The 22,529-nt window shown below is 35.9% G+C and overlaps 1 protein-coding gene across 5 annotated transcripts in view; it reads right to left on the bottom strand.

Annotated features, from left to right (window-relative positions):
- SUGCT (succinyl-CoA:glutarate-CoA transferase) overlaps window positions 1–22,529 on the bottom strand; it is a 763,713-nt gene that overhangs the window by 610,913 nt on the left and 130,271 nt on the right. For all 5 annotated transcript variants that reach the window (XM_032874961.1, XM_032874965.1, XM_032874964.1 and 2 more), the window contains exon 8: window positions 7,311–7,454. In XM_032874961.1, coding sequence (XP_032730852.1) covers window positions 7,311–7,454 — 144 coding nt within the window. The remainder of the gene's footprint in view (window positions 1–7,310; window positions 7,455–22,529) is intronic.

Raw genomic sequence — 22,529 nt, 5'->3', positions numbered from 1 at the left:
TCCTCACAAATTCAGCACATTTACAAATTATTCTTTTTTTTTTTTTTAAGATTTTATTTATTTGACAGAGAAAGAGAGACAGCAAGAGCAGGAACACAAGCAGGGGGAGTGGGAGAAGGAGAAGCAGGCTTCCTGCCCAGCAAGGAGCCTGATGCAGGCCTCAATCCCAGGACCCTGAGATCATGACCTGAGCGCAAGGCAGATGCTTACTGACTGAGTCAGTCACCCAGGCATCCCTTACAGGCTATTTTTAAGGGAATTCTTCCAGAGCTGCCTTCTCAGGCCTACTGCTCACCATACTTCAGAGGTACACAGAATGTTTTAATTTTAATTTCAAAGTGAGAAAAAAATTAACACAATAATAATTAATACATAGTAATGAATTATATTCATCTTTATACCAATGAAGCTATAGTTCTTAGTATTTTTATGGAGGAAAGGACCCACAAAGGTAAAATCGTCTAAGGCCCACATAATCAAAATGGGCCCTGAATTCCAAGTCAACCCAGTGTTACATTCTTTCCCACTCAAAACTGGTCCTTTCTAGCCTCAGGGGTACAACCCAGACCAGAAATGACTGTATGAGAATTTATTTCAAAACCTGATTTATGGTAATGGTTGCATAACTTACTAACTGTACTAGAAATTATTATATGGTCCCTTAAAACTGGGTGAATGTTATGACATACAAAACATACTTCACTAGGGTGCCTGGGTGGCTCAGTCAGTTAAGCGTCTGCCTTCAGCTCAGGTCGTGATCTCGGGGTCCTGGGATCGAGTCCCACATCAGGTTCCCTCTCCCTCTGCCCCTCACCCCACTCATGCTCTATCACTCTCCCTCTCTCTCTCTCTTTCACATATACTTTTTTAAAAAATACACCTCACTAAAGCTCTTTTGGGGTTTTTTTTCCTTAGTTTTTTATTTTTTATTAACATAAAATGTATTATTAGCCCCCGGGGTACAGGTCTGTGAATTGCCAGATTTACACACTTCACAGCACTCACTGTAGCACTAGAGCTATTTTTTAAAAAGATACAGAATAAGAAAAGAAAAGAAGAAACACAGGTATCTAAAGACAGAAAAAGGTGAATTTCAGATTACGATACTTGTTTGAAATTCAGAAATTTATCCAGAGAGGTGTGCTACAATAATGACAGCTGAAATTTTATCTACCCTAAATATGAACAGTGTTACAAACATGGAGAAGGAATAATGACATCAAAAATGCCAAAACATTCTATATGTGAAAATAATTATGCAAGTTTGGTGCTAAAAAGATTCATTGTCATAGTAATTAGGGAAGCCTGGTTGCAATTAAGTACAGGAAGGATATTAAAACTTCCAAAAGATATTTCTGCAAGCCACAACAGAAGAATAAAAGCAACAGAGTAATTGGAACCACATCCAAACCCACTTCCTTGTTATTTACCAATATCATCTGAAGAATACAGTTTAGATGCTGACGTTAGACAATCTTCAGTTGACAACTTTAAATCATATTAAAACTAAAAAAAAAAAATCAAAGAATTTTATGACAAGGGTTAAAAGTTCATAGCCTTGGAACTATGAAAAATTTGGTGCCCACTTGTAAACCACATCCCGGCCACTGTCGTGTTTCTACAATGAAATGGTTTTGTTGTGGTTGAGGCAATCAACTCCGAGTTAATAATTAGCTACTATTCAAATCAAGTGTAATTTGCGTAATTGTATACCAGCTCACTTCTAAGAGAAGGAGCACAAAATTTCATTTTTAGCAACTGATATCGAATGTTACAATCATTCGTTTGTCATCCTATGTAATGCAATCAAAATGAGTAGAGAAGTACGTTTTTTTACCCACGGCATGAAATCACCGTCATTTTCCAGGCAGCTGAAATTAAGTTCAAATGTTATCTGCTCAATGCAGGTGAACATTTATATAAAAAAAGAAAATGAACACATTTTTTAAAAGGTGAAGTTTCCTATTATACTACTTTGAAAAGTACCTAGAAATAGTGCTTCACATTTACATAAAGCAAAGTTTAATCATTCTGTGGTTTGGTATTTGGATCTAGAATCTATAAATGTTATGTTAAATTGAAAGACTGAGTAAAGTTAGTCAAGATTTCTCTATTATGAAAAGCTACAATAATTATGATAATAAAATCATTATGTCAATAGCCACCTTTTTAATTTCAGCACATTTCTAACACTGCAAAATATTTTCTCAATAACCTAACAAAATTAATGCAAGTCATTGGAATACCTTCTAATTTACGCAGAATTTTTCACATCCTTTAGTGCACTAGATTCTCAAAACAACAACTCAGATTGTTAATATAATGTTGATTGGCCCCCAACATCTATTTCCCCTGCCTCTGGCCAAAAAATAACCTTACCATTCTTTGGGGGAATCACATTTCCCCCGTTACAGTCAGATTGTTTGGGTGGAGTGAACCCAATCCCTGGTACCTAGAACGGCTTAAGACAAACAGCATATCTTTCAGTCCTCATTAATTGGTTCAGGAATGGTCACTTAAGCCAGTGAAATATATGGTCTTGTTTTCTGGGGCTTCTATGAAAAAGGTCTTCCTTTTTCTTCCATGGAAACTGCTAAAAGATTCTGTAAGTTTCCCTCATGGTACACTATAAAGATGTAAGATATGGAAGCAGTACTGCTTCAACTATAGCTCCATGTAATGAAAGATGGAGAAAAGGGGACTTGGAAAAGGCAGCGCAGAATAGGAGGGAAAACAGGGAAGTAAAGAAAGACAAGAGGGAAAAAGAGAAAAGAGATGCCCAAGACTGCAGCGGCACATGAGATGAGAAGAAAAGAAGTTGCAGAGAAAAGAAATAGGGTAGAGGCAAAACGAGATGAACAGAGCTTGGGCAGCAGTGGGAGAAGAGAATGAAAATGGTCTTATCGCCCACCACCTTGCACTTCAGACTAGCTTCAACATAAACTATTATGTGTACCACTGCCCTTGAAAACTTAGCACTGTTCCCAGCTCAGAAGCTATTCTGATTGTGGCAACCATAGCATGTCTCCAAGGAGACACAGTCTTTGGTTGAAAAGACCGTCACCGAGGGAACTGCTAGATAAAAAACCAGAGGCCTTGAGAGGTTAAAATCCAGATTCCTAAGCATTACATCTGAGGCCCTTAATACTCTTGGCCCAACTGTGTTCTAAAACTCTCTCCTACATAGAACCATGCATCACCTCCAGCTCTCCATTAGGACAAGACCATCTCTACTACTAAGCCTTGAACAGACGTGTCACCTCCCACTCTAACGGAGCTACCACAGCGTCTGGGACACAGTGAGTCCTCAGCTGACAAGAGCTCATAAAAAACCCACTCCAAATGTTCTTTCTCAAAATTCCCATATTTCAACAGAAACACTTGTCCATCAGGTTAAATTCCATGATAGTTATCTCTCCCTACATCTGAATATGATTAGATAATGATCCAGACAGGTCCACTTTGTCACACTGTCTTACTCTGACTCTTGGAATGCAACGTGGGCACAGGAGGGGCCGGCCTTGTTACATGTACCCTTTCCACTGAGTGATCTTTTCTTTTCCTCTGCCTTTTACAAAATTTGCCTTCTCTGGAGCTTCACTACAGGAAAGCTAGCTCTTGCCTGTCCCTCGGTGCCAAAGCTTTTGTCTTTATTGTGTAGGGGAAAGAGAAACCAAAATTCTTGCTGTGACTCTGTTGGTCAAGCAGATCAACATCTCCTAGCTTCAGTTTCTTTCCAAGTAAAATAGGAATAAAAAGTCCTGCCCTATACACCCGGGTGCCAGTGGAGCATTGAACTCTTGGTTCCAGCTCAGATCATGATCTTGGGATTGTGAGATGGGAGTCCAGACTTGCACTCAGAATGGAGTCTCCATGGGATTCTTTTCCCTCTTCCTCCCACTCTGCCCTTCACCCCTCTCTCACTCTTGTGTTCTCTCTCAAATAAATAAATAAATAAAATCTTTTAAAAAATTCCTGCCCTACCTACCTCAAGTGATTCTTATGAAGATCATATAAAACATTAGATCTGAAAATCCATGGCTTTAAAATAAGACTTAATTGATTTTTATTGTTGAAAGGTAATGACAATGGCCAAGATATGGAAACAATCTAAGTGTTCATCAATGGATGAATGGATAGGGACACCTGGGTGGCTCAGTTGGTTAAGTGGCTGCCTTCGGCTCAGGTCATGATCCCAGAGTCTTGGGATCGAGTCCCACATCAGGCTCCTTGCTCAATGGGAGCCTGCTTCTCCCTCTGCCTGCTCTGCCTGCTGCTCTCCCTGCTTGTGCTCTCTCCCTCTCTCTGACAATTAGATAAATAAAATCTTAAAAAAAAAATGGATGAATGGATTAAAAAAAAAGTTGTACATATATACACACAGAATGGAATGTTATTCAGGAATCAAAAAAAGAAGGAAATCTTGCCATTTGTAACAACACGGATGGACCTTGAGGGCATTATGCTAAGTAAAAGAAGCCAATCAGAGAAATACAATCTTGCTTATATGTGGAATCTAGAAGAAATTTTTTTTTTACTTAAAAAAAAAACTGAGCTCATAGATACAGAGAACAGATCAGTGGCTGCAAGAGGCAAAGGGCTGGTAAAATAGGTGAAGGGGGTCAGATGGTACAAATTTCCAGTTATAAAATAAATAAGTCACAGGGATGTAATGTACAGCATGGTGACTATAGCTAATAATACTGTGGGAAAAAGAGACCGCAACTATGTATCAGGATGGATGTTAACCAAACTTATTGTGGTGATCATTTTGCAATATACACAAATATTAAATCATCATATTGGTTTATATAATGGTTTATGTCAGCTTTACCTCGATTTTAAAAAGGTAGTTAATGAGTCTAAAACACACTAATAACTTTAGCAACCTTGGACTGGATCGGCTACAGCAAATGGGCTAAATCCCTCCTACCGAGTTTGCTAAAAGCAAATCATCTCATCATTAGTTGTTTATCAAGTGCTTATCCTAATCTATGGTTTTCTACGTTTTTCTAACTTTCCTATCAAACCTAAGGGCCATGAGACATACCCGCTGTAACAGTGGGTGTCCTATTGATCTCAAAAGATTGGAAGAGCCCGCTATTTGATGAGTACTGGGCTGGGCTTTGAGGATACCACTGTAAGCAGGAACAAACATTATTCCTGCACTTATGGGACTTACAGGCTCAGGGGACAACATGAGCAACAAACACACATACATACCCAAAATGACTGGAAAGCAGTGTATGTAGGTATGCATGCATGAGTTTGCACTTCCTGTACCTTCACTTTGAAACAGCCCTACTGGTGATATCAAACCCCCTCTTCCACTCCCATCCCCAGGGAACCACACACCTCCACACCATGAATCACTGTGCTAGGTGCTGGAAGAGAATTAAATTCTACCATACGCTACAAGAGAATTTCTTCCAAAGCTAATTAATCATTGACATGTAAGTAAAGCAGACGAGGTAAAGATCAGGAGATTTAAATAGAGTCCCGGGGTGCCTGGGTGGCTCAGTGGGTTAAAGCCTCTGCCTTCGGCTCAGGTCATGATCCCAGGGTCCTGGGATCGAGCCCCGCATCGGGCTCTCTGCTTGGCCAGGAGCCTGCTTCCCTTCCTCCCTCTCTGCCTGCCTCTCCGCGTACTTGTGATCTCTGTCAAATAAATAAATAAAATTTTAAAAAATTTAAAAAAAAATAAATAGAGTCCCAAATCCAGGACCAGCCACATAATTTGCAAGTACTGGTGCAAAGTGAAAAAAATGTAAGGTCTGTCGTTCAAAAATAATTAAGAATCTCATGGCAATGATAACAGAGTATTTAAACTAAGCCTAGGACCCTCTGTGACTGCACAGTCAAATCCCTTGAAGCCTTCCTGGCTTCCAACATTATTGAATGTGTAACTTGTAGCCAGTTAACGTACCCTGCCTCAGGTTCCTTACAGATATAAAATTAGAGGAAGGAGGAAAAGGCTTTCAGCTTCTTTCCATAACCAACATCTGTGTTTCTCTATTTAGAAGGCAGTTCATTCATTTGGAGAGAATTATTTTACCCTTTTATATAACCATTAAAATGCTCACTGTGACTCAAAGCTATGTTGAAACCCCATATGTAGTATTTTACCTTCAACCATTTTGATGTTTTTTCTAACCTCTAGACAACTCCTTAATTTTGTCTATGAGAACAAATCTCCAAGCAGATTTCCAAGTTTACTAGTCTCCCATGTATGCCATTTAAATCTGAAATTCCTAACTGAGGTTTCCATCTATAAAGTAATTTTTCCCATAGTAAAATATCTCCTTACGTAAATTTGGTATTTTCTTTTTTTCTATTCCTGAAAATTGATCAGTTCTGAATAGGCATCTAGGTCTGCTCCAATAAAAAGGAGACAAAATGTCAATTTTAGAGCTAGTTAGCCTTTTAATTCCACCAGGTTAGTTTTTAGCATGACATAACTGATAACTCTCTAAACCAGGGATTCTAACCTGGAGTCCGTGGAAAGAATTCTGGGAAGTAATTAATTTGAATGGAAAAAAAATTATATCTCTATGTCCATCCAACTTCTAACAAAATTTATCATTTTCTTCAATTATGAATGTAGGCAACAAACTCCAGGAGTGTTAGTAGTTCCTATGGCTTGGTTACCAATAAACTATCCATATTTTCATATCATATTCTAGATATTGCAAATATCTTAAAACATCATTTATGTTCAACATTATCTCAAAATTGCAATAGTTACGATAATAGATCATATGGTTTAATGTATTAGTAAAAAACCACATGTGTTATTACAACACAAAACTGGTTTTTATATAGAAATAACCATATTTTAATATAACTGGCTCCCTTGTAATGATAAGTATATCATTTTATGCATCTAAAAACAAAATTCTGAAAAAAGGGTAATAGCCTTCACCAGACTATTCAAAGGGCCCATAGTACATAAAAGATGAAGAAATCCTGGTCAAAAGAAGTTACAGAGCTCATGTGACAATAAAATAGAACCAAATGTACTCTTTTCTCACAAATAGTAATAGACCCATTTTAATAAAGTCTTTAAAACTCTAATTCAACGGCAATGTCTACATATAACAAAATCTTCACGGTCTGTTTATTTTAACTTAACAATAATTAAGTATACCAAAATTGAACAGCTTTTGCTGTTGTTGTTTGTGGGTTTTTTCCTGGTTTGTTTTTTATTTTTCTTTTTGCAGATGGGATTTTTGACTATAGGATTCAATATGAAAGAGTATAACCCAGACATATGCCTACACCATAATCTCAAATGTTCTTTGGATTGGTACCTGAGATGACAGTAGGTTACAATCAATGAACAGTCCTTTCCCTGTTTTGTATCTTTGTATCAATCCAGCCATAATGGCTCCATATGCATACAGGCCAGTAGCGAGATCAGTCATGGCCACTCCCGGACGAACTGGGTCTCCATCCTGGGTTGGGGAAAGAAAATCAGAGAAAATTGAAAATTGAAACCATCATATGATTTCTCAAATATTCTAAGAGAAAACAGAAGAAAGAATTGTAGATGACATGTGCATGCACACACACAAAAGGAATACACCAAGCTGCTACAGTGGATATCTGCTGCTGGTAAGGATATATTTCTATTTACTGTATCTCTCACTCCATGTCCTACAGACCAAACCAAACCAAATAAAATAAAATAGAATATTTTAAATATGCCTGAAGTTCCTTCTTAATATATTTTACCTAGTTTAACAGAAAAAAATAAATAATTGAATTTGAATTTAAATAAGGAAATTCATTGGAAATGAAAGAAAGGTTTGCTTTTGCTTTGTTTTTGTTTCTTGTTGGGTAGGAGGCTCTCCCAAGAAAAAAGAGGGCAGAAGACCTGGTCTACTCTCCTTATAAGCACGTTAGCTACTGACAAATATACCAATGGTATTAGCTTTAAAAAAAAAAAATGTACTCATCCATAGAAGACTTTTAGCAGAATACTCTTGTTTTAGAACCATTATGGTAAACAAACCTAGAATCTATAGGTTTATAAGAGACATCATCTATGCAATTATCGGAGTATAAAATGGAATATTTCACAGCCTATAATATTCCCTATTGTACAAGGTGACCCATATACATCATTAGAGATCATATCTACTGCTCCGGGATGGAGAGTTTTGTCTACCATGGGAAGAAAGAATATAGGGGCCTCTCTCAATGTCCAGGACCTCTGTCTGCTTTTCCTGTGACTTTCAGTTCCTTGTATCCTTAAAATTACAAGTAAAGCTTAATACTGATTAACATCTTCAAATAAAAGTCAGTCTGATTTGACAATCCAATCACTGACCTATATGTAAAGATACTAGAATAGTGCCTGGCAAACAATAAGTCTCCTATAAAAATCTGCTAACACTATCATTAACATTATTATCACTCATTGTTATATCATAGAGTTTCTATTTTGCACTACCTTGAATTCTGTTAATCCTTTCATCACACAGAATACATAAAAAAGCCTATATTTCATCTGGTTGATACACTCATTCAATCACCTCCTTCTTCATTAATTCCAGCTGCTTTTCAATCATTTTCAGAAGGTAGTTTTTCCTTTCCTGCAATCCATACATGAACTATGTCAATCATCTTACAAGAGTGCTAAATAATGTTAAAATCAAGTAAATGAGAATATTTAATAACTAAACTTTTTCTCTGCTCTTCAACACAATTTCAATGAAGATATAGCAATGAAAATTGGAAGCCTCAAGCTGTTTCCTATCCATTATGATTGGAAAAACTTGTAGTGGCTTGAATCAGTAAATTTAAAATTAAATTCATCATTGGGATTTAAGATTATTTATAGTGTTAAAAATGAGAGAAAAGTGCAAATTTAAGTTTATAGACACATTTCTTCCTATAAAATGAATAAACTCATATTTTATCTGCTCTACTTCTCAGACCAATAGGAATAAATTAGACAATAAATCCTTTATCTCATATTTAAACTTCCTGAAAAGGGGAGGCTATACCTGCTTAATATTCCAAAAACATCATTATCCAGAATAACAGTATGAGATTATAAGTATTAAACAAATATTAACTCGTCAATATATCAGAGACAACATTATCACTGTTAAAGGTGATACAAATAATTTTACTTATTTTTACATTTTACTTAAATAATTTTACTTAATTTTACACCAACTTACTAACATACTTAGATTCAAAGTACGAATCAGGTTTACTAACATACTTTAGATTCAAAGATACAAATAGGCTGAAAATATGAAAGCATGGGAAAAAAATATGTCATGCAAACAATAGCCATAAGAATGTTGGAGTGGCTATACTAATATCAGACCAAAGAGATATTAAAACAAACCAAAAAAATGTCACAAGAGAAAATGGGACCATTGCATTAGGAAGATATAACAAGTATAAACATATATGCACCCAATAACAGAGCTTCCAAAAAATGAAAAGCAAAAAGTGACTGATTTGAAAGGAGAAACAGACACTTCAGGAATAATAGGTTTCAAAACTCAAATATGAATAGTGAATAGAACAATTAGATAGGAAATCAAGAAAGAAAGAAAAGATTTGAACACCATAAACCAAATATATTTAATATTTAGAAAACATATCCAACAACAAAATGCACATTCTTCTCAAGTGCACATGGAAAATTCTCTAGGACAGACAATATCATAGGCCATAAGACAAACTAAAATAAGTTTAAAAGTGGTGAGTTCATACAAAATATGTTCTCAAATAATAACTGAATGAACTTAAAATCACTAACAGAGGCATAATTTGGAAAACCAAAAATATGTGGATGGTAAACAACATAATTCCAAAGCATTAATAAGTAACAAACAAAATCACATAAGAAATTAGAAAGTACTTCAAGATGAATAAGAGGCATCCATATTGGTAAAGAAGTTAAAATGTTGCTATTTGTGAACAACATGATACTATACACAGAAAGTCCTAGACTCTACCAAAAAACTACTAGGAGCAAAAAATGAATTCAGTAAAGTTGCAGGATACAAAATTAATACCCAGAAATCAGTAACATTCTATATACTAATAACAAAGTAATAGAAAGAGAAATTAAGAACACAACGTCATTTGCAATTGCACCAAAAAGAATAAAATACATAGGAATAAACTCAAAGAGATGAAAGACCTGTACTTTGAAAACTATAAAACACTGATGAAAGAAATTGAAGAAGAAACAAATGGAAAGATATTTCATGCTCATTGATTAGATGAAATAAGAATATTAAAATGTGCATACTACCCAAAGCAATCTACAGATTCAATGTGATCCCTATCAAAATACCAATAGTGGGGGTTTTTAACAAAAATAGAACAAATTATTCTAAAATTTATATGGAACCACAAAAAATTTCAAATAGTCAAGGAAATCTTGAGAAATAAAAACAAAACTGGAGGTATCACAACCCCAGATTTCAAGTTATACTACAAAGCTAGAATAATAAGGGCACCTGGGTGACTCAGTCAGTGCCTGCCTTCAGCTCAGGTAATGATCCTAGAGTCCCAGGATTGAGTCCCACATTGGGCTCCCTGCTCAGCGGGGAATCTGCTTCTCCCTCTGTCCCTCACCTCACTGTGTTCTCATTCTCTCTCTCTCAAATAAATAAATAAAATCTTAAAAAATAAAGTTGTAGCAACCAAAACAGTTTGGTACTGGCAAAAAAAAAAAAAAAAATAGAGAAACAGATACATAAATCAATAGAACAGAATAGAGACCCCAGAAATGAAACCACACACATATGATCAATTAATATATTACAAAGGAGTCAGGAATATACAATGGAGAAAAGATAGTCTCTTCAATAAATGGTGCTGGAAAACTAAACTGCTGCATGTAAAAGAATGAAACTGGACGACTTTCTAATACCATACACAAAAATAAACTCAAAATAGATTAAAGACACAAATGTGAGCCCTGAAACCATAAAAATTCTAGGCACTAATTTCTCTAACATCAACTGCAGCAAAATTTTTCTAGGTATGTCTCCTAAGGCAAGGGAAACAAAAGCAAAAATAAACTACTGGGACTACATCAAATTAAAAGCTTTTGCACCGTAAAAGAAACCACCAACAAAACAAAAAGGCAACCCAATGAATGGGAGAAGATATTTACAAATTCAAAAAGATATATACACCATTATATTTATTGCAGCATTAGTTAAAATAGCCAAGATATGGAAGCAACCTAAGTGTCCATTAGGAGACAAATGGATAAGGAAGCTGTGGTATGTATGTACATGTGTATGTACACATACACACACACATGCACAGATATGCTGAAATACTACAAAGTCATAAAAAAGAATGAGATCGTGCCATTTGAGACAACATGGTTGGACCTAGAGGGTATTATGCTAAATGTAATAAGTCAAACAGAAAGACAAACACCATATGATTTCCCTTATATGTGGAATCTAAAAAAATAAAACTAATGAATTAACAAACAAAAAGCAGAATCAGACTTACAAATACAGTGAACAAACTAATGGTTGCTAGAGAGACGGGAGGTGGGGGATGGGCAAAATGGATGAAATATATAGACTTCCAGTTATGGAATAAATTAGTCATAGGAATAAAAGGCACAGCATAAGGAATATGACAAATCGTAGCTACACCTGGGTGAACATAGCATAATGTGGAATCACTATGATGTACACCTGAAACTTATGTAACAGTGTATATCAACTATACTTTAAAGAAAATGTTTCAAGACAAATGAAAATAAAGGTACAACATACCCAAATTTATGAGATGGAGCTAAAGCAGTATTTGAGGGCAATTTATAGCTGTACATACCTATATTTTAAAAGAAGAAATATTTCAAATCAATAACTTAGCATTCCTCCTTTAGACATTGGAAAAAGAAAAGCAAACGAAACTCAAAGCAAGTGAAAAGAAGGAAGTAATACAGGGTAGAGCAGGAAATAATGAATAGAGAATAGTAGTCCAATGGAGAAAAATCAACAATAACAAAAAAAGTTGGCTCCCTGAAAAGATCAACAGAAGTTGACAAATCTGTACCTGAATCTTATTTTTTTAAGATTTTATTTATTTATTTATTTGAGAGCGAGGGAGTGAGAACATGAGCAAGGAGGAGTGGTAGAGGAAGAAGCACACTCTCCACTCAGCAGGGAGCCTGATGCAGGACTTGATCCCAGGACCCAAGGATAATGACCTGAGCTGAAGGCAGATGCTTAACTGAGCCACCAAGGTGCCCCTGTAGCTGAACTTTTAGAAAAAAGTAAAAATAAATCTAACTAGCAAATAAATAGAAAAACCGAATAGATAAGACAATTAGAGAAACTAAATTTGTAATCAAAAAGCTTCCAAAGAAATTCAAAAAGTCCTGGAAAATTCCACCAAGCATTTTTTTAAAGTTTTGATTTAAATTCTAGTTAGTTATCATACTGTGTAGTATTAGTTTCAGGTGTACAATATAGTGATTCAATGCTTCCATACATCACCAGGTGCTCATCACAGGAAATGCAGTCCTTAATCTCCATCACCTATTTAACCTGTCTCTCCCCACCCACCTATCCCTTAGTAACCATCAGTTTGTTCTCTATAGTTAAGAGTCTACTTCTTGGTTTGCTTCTCTTTTTTCCCCTTTGTCCATTCGTTTTGCTTCTTAAATTCCACATATGAGTAAAATCATATATCTACCAAGCATTTAAAGAATTAATGTTAATTCTTTGCAAATGCTTCCAAAAACTCGAAGAGGAAAGAACACTTCTCAACCTTTTCTGCATGGCCAGTAATATACTAAGGTCAAGCCACACGAAGACATCACAAGAAAATAAAACTATACAGGCCAGTATGTCTTGTAAGTGTGAACACAAACAAATTCTCAACAAAACACTAGCAAATTGAATCTGGCAATATACAAAAGGATTATACATCATGAGTAACTGGGATCAATTTTCTCAGGAACAAGGTTGATTTAACATTTGAAAATCAATCAATGTAACAAATCATTAAAATAAAGGACAAATGCAAAATGATCAACTCGACAGATGCAGATAAAGCATATGATAAAATTCAACACCCTTAATGATGAAATATTCAACACACTAGGTAGAAAAATGAACTTCTTCAATCCCACAAAGGACATATGTGAAGAAAAACACAGGTCACATCATAAGTAACTGTGAAAAATTGAATGCTTTCCCCCCCTAATATCAGGAAAAAGAGAAGGAAGCCTGTTCTCATCACTTCAATTCAACATTGTGCTGGAAATTTTAGCCAGTGCAATTAAGAAAGAAAAAGAAATATAAGAAATCTGGACTGAAAGAAAGAAGTAAAACTATGTTAGCAGATGGCATTATCCTATATATAGTAAATTCTTAGGAATCCACTAAAAAATTCTCAGAACTAATGAATGAGTTCAGCAAGTTTGCAAGATACATGGCAATATATAAAAGTCAACTGTCTTTTCACAGTAACGATAAACAAATTAAAAATGATAAGAAAACAATTCTATTTATAATATCATTAAAGGAATAAAATACTTAGGAATAAATTTAACAAAGGAAGTACAAACTTATATCTTGAAAACTATTGAACACTGCTGAAAGAAATTAAAGAAGACCTAAATAAATGGAAAGATATCCCACTGTCATGAATCAGAAGACTTTATATTGTTAATATGGCAATACTCCTCAAACTGATCTACAGATTCAATGCAATTTCATCTACGAAAATCATAGGTCTCTTTTTTTGTAGAAATAAAATCTAATTCTAAAATTCCTATGGAAATATGAGGAAAATAGCTAAAACAATATAGAAAAAGAATAAAGTTGGAAGACTCAGACTTCCCAATTTCAAAATATACTGAATAAAATAGATATACAGACCAAGGAAATTCTCGGGTTTACTTTCAATTCCTTTTTGACAAGCATACCAAGATAACTCAGTGGGGAAAGAACAGTCTTTTCAAAAAATGGTGATGCAAAAGAGTGAAGTTAGAGCTCCTCCTTACACCATATACAAAAATTAACTTTAAATGGATCTTAGACCTAGACATTAGAGCTGAAACTATAAAGCAGAAGAAAATATAGAAGTAAACTCTCATGATCTTAAATTTGGCAATGATCTCCTAGCTCTGACACCAATAGCAACAAAAGGAAAAAAAAGATAAATGGAACATGTTTAAAATTTAAAACATATGTGTTTCAAAGAAAACCATCAAGAAAATGAATAGACAACTTAAAAGTTTTTTCAAGTCACATATCCGATAAGGAACTTATAACTAGAATTTATAAAGAAAATCAGTAATTTAAATCTCAAATAATAAGAAGGGAAATAACCCATTTTTTTAAATGGGCAAAGGATCTGAATAGACATTTCTCCAAGAAGATGCACAAATGGCCTTTAGCACAGGAAAAGACACCCAGCATCCCGAGCCATCAGAGAAATGCAAATGAAAACCACAATGAGCTTACAACCCAACAATAAAAAGACAACCCAATTTTAAAATGAGCAGAGTGTTGACACGCTTTCAAAAAAAGATATACAAATAGCCAATAAGCACATGAAAAGATGCTCAACATCATTAGCCATCAGGGAAATGCAAATGAAAACCACAATGAGCTTACAACCCAACAACAAAAAGACAGTCCAATTTAAAAATGAACAGAGGGTTTGCACACACATTTCTCTGAAAAAGTCATATAAATAACCAATGAGTACATGAAAAGGTGCTCAAGATCATCAGTCATCGGAGAAATGCAAATCAAAACCACAATGAGATACCACATCATACATATTAGAAGGGCTGTCATGAAAAAGAGAGATAATAGCGAGTGTCAGCAAGGATGTGGAAAAATGAAAATTCTTAAACACTGCTGGTGGGATTGGAAATGCTATGCTCACTGTGGAAAACAGTCTGGCCATTCCTTAAAGAGTTAAACATACAGTTACTATATGACCCAGCAATTCTTCTTCCAGAAATATACCCAAAAGAATGAAAGCCTACGTCCTCACAAAAAACTGATACACAAATTTTCATAGCAGCATTATTCGTATGGCCAAAGAGTGGAAGGAACCCAAATATCCATCAACCAATAAATAAATGAAGTGTGGGATAGTCATACAATGGGATATGTTAGGCAATGAAAAGAAATAAAGTACTGATACATACTGACTTTATGCTAAGTGACAGAAGCCAGTCTCAAAAGGGCACACTGTTAGGTCCCCAATAATGGGTCCGTGATTAAAGGAGCGAGACTGATACAAAGCGAAGGTCAAGCAAAGCTTTATTTCACACCAAGCATCAAGAATCAAACTGACCAGCCAGGGCCACGCCTCTTACAGAGAGGGCGACCTCTCTCTGTTTCACAGACTAGCTTTTAAGGGCAAAGGCCATGTGGTTGGGCCTGGCCATGCACAGGTGGCCAATGAAATTGTAACACACAGAGAAAGCTGCACAGTCATGCTAGGTCACACATAAGTGACCAACTCAATTATAATTTACCCTATAGTAGACATTTGAACCAGCCTATCACCATGGTCAGAATTGGTGCCCAAAAGGTGCCCAAAGGGCGGGGCCCATACTCCTTGGTAACTAGGGAGACAGTATGCATCCCCCCACTGATCGGATGTCTCCACCCTTGTATTTGGGCTTTGTTACCTGGAGCTGGTTTCCGGGACTTGTTTTTGAGTAAGTCCCTTGGGGGAGGGGGGCAGGGACAGTTTAAGGGTTAAACAACAAGGTTATTGTTTAACCTGGTTGGAAGCCTCTGGCTAAATAGGTCCTTACACACACATTATAGGAAATGTCCAGAAAAGGCCAATCCATAGAGACAAAAAGTAGAGCCAGGGACTGAGAGGAAGTGGAACAGGAAGTGCTGCTAATGAGTTTGGGGTTCCTTTTTAGAGAGATGAAGATGTTTTAAATTGATTATGGTGATAGCTACACAATTCTGTGAATATAAAAACCACTATGAATATAAAACCATTGAATTGTACACCTTAAATGAGTGAATTATATGGTACATGAATTGCATGTCCATAAAACTGTTTCAATTTTCTAAACATCATTATAATGATGATAATAAAACAAAACAGAAAAAAAAACAAATAATTAGAAATGAGGTTTTTTTTTAAGATTTTATTTATTTATTTGACAGACAGAGATCACAAATAGGAAGAGAGGCGGACAGAGTGTGGGGGAAGCAGGCTCCCCATTGAGCAGAGAGCCCGATGCGGGGCTCCAACCCAGGACCCTGAGATCATGACCTGAGCCAAAGGCAGAGGCCTTAACCCACTGAGCCACCCAGGTGCCCCTAGAAATGAAGTTTTGAAAAAGTCTTTTTAAAGGCCTGCTAAGGAACACATATTTAGTGGAAACTCTAGAAGTTACATTTCATCCAAAGCTGTTTGGTAATAATAACTAGATGTACCACTCAGGGATGCCTGGGTGGCTCAGTCGGTTAAGCTCCTGCCTTCTGCTCAGGTCATGATCCCAGGGTCCTGGGATGGAATCCTGTGAGTCCTGCAATGGGCTCCTTGCTCAGTGGGGAGCCTGCTTCTCCCTTTGTCTGTCAATCCCACTGCTTGTGTGCTCTTTCTCTCTCTCTCAAATAAATAAAATCTTCTAAATAAATAAATACATAATATCTTTTTAAAAATTAAGTCTTCTCAATTACTCACTTTTCATATTCATTCATGTATTTCTGCAGTTTCACTGTTACCAGTATTGTTTTCTTAAACTCTCTCATCCCCATTCATTGATGCATTTCAAAAGTAAAACCTAAACATTAGTTTAAAAAAAAAAAAAAAAAACCTCACGTGCACCCAAATGTTTATAGCAGCAATGTCCACAATAGTCAAACTATGGAAAGAACATAGATGTCCATCAACAGATGAATGGATAAAAAAGATGTGGTATATATCTACAATGGAACACTATGCAGCCATCAAAAGAAATGAAATCTTGCCATTTGCAACGATGTGGATGGAACTAAAGGGTATTTTGCTGAGTTAAATAAGTCAATGAGAGAAAGACGATTATCATATTATCTCTCTGATATGAGGAATTTGAGGGGCAGGGTGGAGAGTTTGAGGGTTAGGGAAGGAAAAAAATGAAACAAGATGGGATTGGAGGGAGACAAACCATAAGAGACTCTTAATTTCACAAAACAAACTGAGGGTTGTTGCGGGGAGGAGGGGTATGGAGAGGGTGGTTGGGTTGTGGACATTGGGGAGGGTGTGTGATATGGTGAGTGCTGTGAGATGTGAAAGCCTGACAATTCATAGACCTGTACCCCTGAGGCTAATAATACATTATATGTTAATAAAAATAATTAAAAATTATTAAAATAAATAAAAATTTAAAAAACTAGTGAAATCCAAATAAAGTAGTTAATAGTACTGCACCAATGTTAATTTCTTAGTTCTGATCATTATACTATGGTTTCATAAAGAGTTAACATTACAAAATTGTAAAAGGTGTGGGCTCAAGGATATAGGGTATAGATAAGGGTATTGTTAAAGCATATAGGAATTTAGGTCATCACGGTGACCTAAATTATAAAATTAAGAATTTTTAAGATTATTTCTCATACATGATTTAAGACTGTATAATATTTTCACTCATTTCTCCATATCTATTCCCACTATTTTCAGAGCTTACCAAATAGATTTTTTAAAGGAAGGAAGGGTGGAAGAAAGAAAAATTATGTTTTTCTAAGTTATTACTTAAAACCTTATTTTGTTAAAAAAAAATGTAAGAAACTATAAATCAATTCTGGCACATGTTCAACAAAGTGGCATGAATTTGAAGTCACGCATTTTTCTTTTTAGTTATGTTACTCAAACTAATAACTTCACAAAACAACAAAATTGTGAAAACTCTTTTTTAAGTAGTTGGCTTCATTTCCAAAATTAAAAAAAATATATCCTTAAATGTATCTGTCTAGATGTCATATTTTTATTTCATACTCAGTCATTCACTATACTAATGTAATTTACAGAAAATTTTGTTTCTACCTTGGGGCCCATGAATTTTTTAGTGACCTGTTTTCTGAAATATGAATTCTTCCACCATTTACTCACCATGTAATCTGTGGAAAGTTCTTAGCATTTCTACTTTTTTCCCAATTGTCAAAGGTAGGTAATGATAAAATCTACCTCACTAGTAGGTATGAGAATTTAATAAGAAAATGTGTATAAAAGCACTTTATGTACAAATGTGACTTTTTTTTTAAGATTTTATTTATTTATTTGAGAGTGAGAGAGAGCATGAGAGGGGAGAAGGTCAGAGGGAGAAGCAAACTTCCCATGGTGCTGGGAGCCTGATGTGGGACTCGATCCTGGGACTCCGGGATCATGACCTGAGCCAAAGGCAGTCGCTTAACCAACTGTGCCACCCAGGCACCCCACAAATGTGACTTTTTATGAGATACTTGGTGTCATGCTAGGAGACCCATCAGAAAAATTTAGCAATAGTCCAAGGGAGAGAGCCAAAGCGAACCTCAATTAAGGAAGAGAGCACACATTGACTCCAGAGATACTTAGAAATTTGAATTCTTAGACTTTGAGTATGAATTGGGTGAAAAGAGAGGTTAAAATTAAATTAATTTGGAAAAGCAATTGACAGGAAATTGCTTCTTAATATGAGAGTAGTATTTTGATTATGAAAACCACTGTAAGTAAGACTTACAGCTCCAACTAGTAGGAAAGTATCTTTAGTACAAAGGGCAACATGGAGAACAAAAAAATGGTATATTCAGAACAAATAAGTATTTTAGTGCACAAGAATGCGGTCACTATAGTCACGGCCTTCCATTTCATAGGTGCACACTATGGAATCGCACAGTATCTGAACCTCCTGCTCTAAACACACACTATACCTCAAACCACTTATTAAAGCTAAAAATATGCTTATATTGACATCCACACACAAATTTCTACGAAGCAATACTTCCCTTACAGGAAAGAAACTCCAAATAATGGCTAAAACACTGAACTCAGAGCTGCAGATCCAACTCCTAGGTGCCTTCACTTTCCCACCTAAAAAGAGGCAAAACAAAATCTACCAGTACATGCCTCACTGACACTACAGAGGCCTCCAGCCTAAATCACATCTTTTTAGAAGTTGAAAGGATCTAATAGTTCAGTCCTCTTATCAGTGAAGATAGAAAAGCAGGAAAGTGTATAGTTGTGAAGAGATCAATCCCTGGTACTTACTAGCAAACAGTGTTCCCACTGTAATACATTAAATCCAGGCTCTCAGGGGTGGACCGTACCAACAAGACAAAAATCTTCAGACATTTCACCTAGAGACTGGAACAGGAAGATCATTTTCTTCATCAAAAATCGAAAGACTCGGGGCGCCTAGGTGGCTCAGTGGGTTAAGCTGCTGCCTTCAGCTCAGGTCACGATCTCGGGGTCCTGGGATCGAGTCCCGCATCGGGCTCTCTGCTCAGCAGGGAGCCTGCTTCCCTCTCTCTCTCTCTGCCTGCCTCTCTGTCTACTTGTGATCTCTCTCTGTCAAAATCAATAAATAAAATCTTAAAAAAAAAAAAATCGAAAGACTCGGGGCACCTGGGTGGCTCAGTGGGTTAAGCCTCTGCCTTTGGCTCAGGTCATGATCTCAGGGTCCTGGGATCGAGCCCCGCATCAGGTTCTCTGCTCAGTGGAGCTCCTGCTTCCACCTCTCTCTCTACCTGCCTCTCTGCCCACTTGTGATCTCTATCAAATAAATAAATAAAATCTTTAAAAAAAAAAAAAAAAGAAAGAAAGACTCGAAGTCGCCACCCATCCATCATCCGCACATCTCCATTTCAACCTTGACAAAGCAAAAGTCAGAAGCCAAAACCCCAACAAACTGGGACCCCAGAAAGAGGGAAGAAAAAAGAGAAATTGAGAGGACAAGAGAAAAAAGATCAGAGAGTCCATATCAAACAGGCAGCTCAAGGGAAAATGAAACAAACCAATTTGTGCCATTCTCCAGCTGCTAGTGAACACTTCACTACGTATTATGAATTTCTTTCTAGGAATAAATTAAACTGTTTGTACTTCTAAACATTAAAAGTATAACTTAGAGGTATTAAACCTACAGAATATAACATTCTATAGTGCACTTTAAAACCAGGATCTAACTCAGCACAATCAGAAGTAAGCAATCCCTGCTATGGACAAGGAACTGAGGAACAGCTAAGTTAATTAAATACTGTAAGATGTTACAATCATTTAGTAGCTGAGTCAGGCTGAGACCCCAAATCAAGTGACCTTGAGCTCACCGCCTCTACCATATTACCGCATTCAACTGTCTTCCTTAAGGATTCATTACCAGGTCTAGATTCTTAACTATCTTCTATTTGGTAAGCCAGTAAGGAGCTCCCTGAAGGTCTCCTGAATTTCTACAGTGTTATATAAAATGTCATGCTTTTCAAGATACTTCAACATATGCTGTTACATTTAGCTCTCAACAGTAATTCTATAAGTACCAATATTATCTCCATTTTACAGATTATGAAGGAAGGATTCAGAGGACACATGAGCTTGTCAAGATCATAGAGAGCAAATGGTACAACTAGAACTAGAGCTCACCAACTCTGACCCTAAAGCTTCTGTTCTTTTCGCTGCCATCTTGCCTCTGTACATTTTTCTAATTCCAATACCTAGTATCTTTCCTCTTCAGATGATCACTAGAGAGCAAAAATTTTAAAGAGGTGAGGTGATTTGTCATTCCTACAACTGCAGTTAAGAAGTCATCAGTCCTGATGTGGATGGCTTGTTCAAAGCAATTCAAATGAGTTGCACACAATCTAATGCACTTAACCAAGAAAAACGATTTTACCAGTGTGAAAAATGTAAACCAGACGTTTTTCAGAAAATTAGAAAAATCCACTCATTGGGAGCCCACCAAATTAAAAAGTAGACAAAATTACAAATTTCCAAAATGTTTAACATACCAATTACAATATTTTCTTATCCAGCGATTAAATACCATCTAAATCATTTTGAGCTAACTCCCACAGTGAGATGCCCAAAATATCACCCCGCCTGGCTGTCCTCTGAAGTTTAAATAGGGTAAGACTGGGAGAAAATGGAATGGATGGTTAGGGAATTGTGATATTTTAAGAGGTGGACTAAGAAATAATTTGGAAATTTTTTTTACTTCTTTCCATGTTGTTCTTTAAGAATAGTTTCTGTATTATAGCTTTCTGTGATGCATCAGCAAGAAGCAAAAACAAATCTAAAAGTCAATGTTTCTTTTTTATATTAAGTTATTTTATTTTAATTCCAGTATAGTTGACATACAATGTCATATTAGTTTCAAATGCACAAGGTAGTGATTCAATTATTCTTTATAATATTACTCAGTGGTCATCATGGTAAGTCTCTCAATCCCCTTCACCTACTTCACCCATCCCCCCACCCACCTCCCTCTGATAAGCTTTATTTTAAACGAGTACCCGAAGTTAAAAGTTTTTTCTCAACAAGAACTTTTTTTACTTGAAGCATACGTAGAATACGTGGTTCTAAAAGATTCATATAAAACATCCCATCCAAGAAAAACAGAATACACATTTTCTTTACGTACACAGGGAAGAAACCCCTGATCAAATCACATAAAAAGAGACATAACAAATATAAATTTAAGAAGACTAAAAGTCAATGTTTCTAACTTCTGAGACAAAATAACATTCATATCCACTAAGATCTGCATATAATCAATCCTACATTTAAAAAACCTCCTCTGAACACAGCCTCACATTGTATTTCAGCAAGTTGCTCAAGAACACCCCAGACCTTAGTCAGGAATAGTCTACAGCTGGTACTATTTAAGTAAGCCATACCTAGAAGCAACAAAACAGATGAACTCTTGAGGGCTTTTCCTATCCTGTGATTTTACCTACTTCATTTAATTTCACCTCCCATCAATAAATGATGTCTCAAAGACCCAAACTATGAACTTTGAACGCAATTACTTTTGATGGAAGAATCTTTCTACATCAGTACCATAAGTTATCCAATACGATACCTCCTGAACCCTCCATATGCATGGAATTGCTAGAATAAGCCAAATAAAAACATGAAATAATCTGATGAAAACGATTATTTTAGTGTTATTTAGTCATGACAAAAGTTAGACAGAATATATATAGAACCAGTGTTGGTACATAATGAGAAACCATCAGCACATAAAGAAAAATTTACCCTTCCGGTGTCTGTGGCAGTGTATTTGCTTTATCCAAAAGGATTATCAAGTCCTTAAGATTCAAGGTTTAAAAGGTGAAGAATAAACAGTGAAAACATATAATTTTACCTGCTCAATATTGCTATTGAGTGTGTCAAGAGATAACTGCTCTGTTCCTCACATCCTGGTTCCTTCTTTGGTAATTAGGTTAATAACAACACTAACAGTAGAGAAGGTTTATATTGAGATCATTAAAGCTTAGTCCACAACCAATTTTTACCACAGACAATGCCATGAAAAGATCAATTAAATCTACAGAAAGTCCATCATTACTAATAGA

This window comes from Lontra canadensis, unplaced genomic scaffold (assembly GCF_010015895.1).
Source record: "Lontra canadensis isolate GAN:19392208 unplaced genomic scaffold, GSC_riverotter_1.0 scaffold54, whole genome shotgun sequence".
NCBI classification, from domain to species: domain Eukaryota; kingdom Metazoa; phylum Chordata; class Mammalia; order Carnivora; family Mustelidae; genus Lontra; species Lontra canadensis.
The sequence above is the reverse complement of the archived record's forward strand: the minus strand, read 5'-3'. Positions and strand labels throughout refer to the sequence as shown.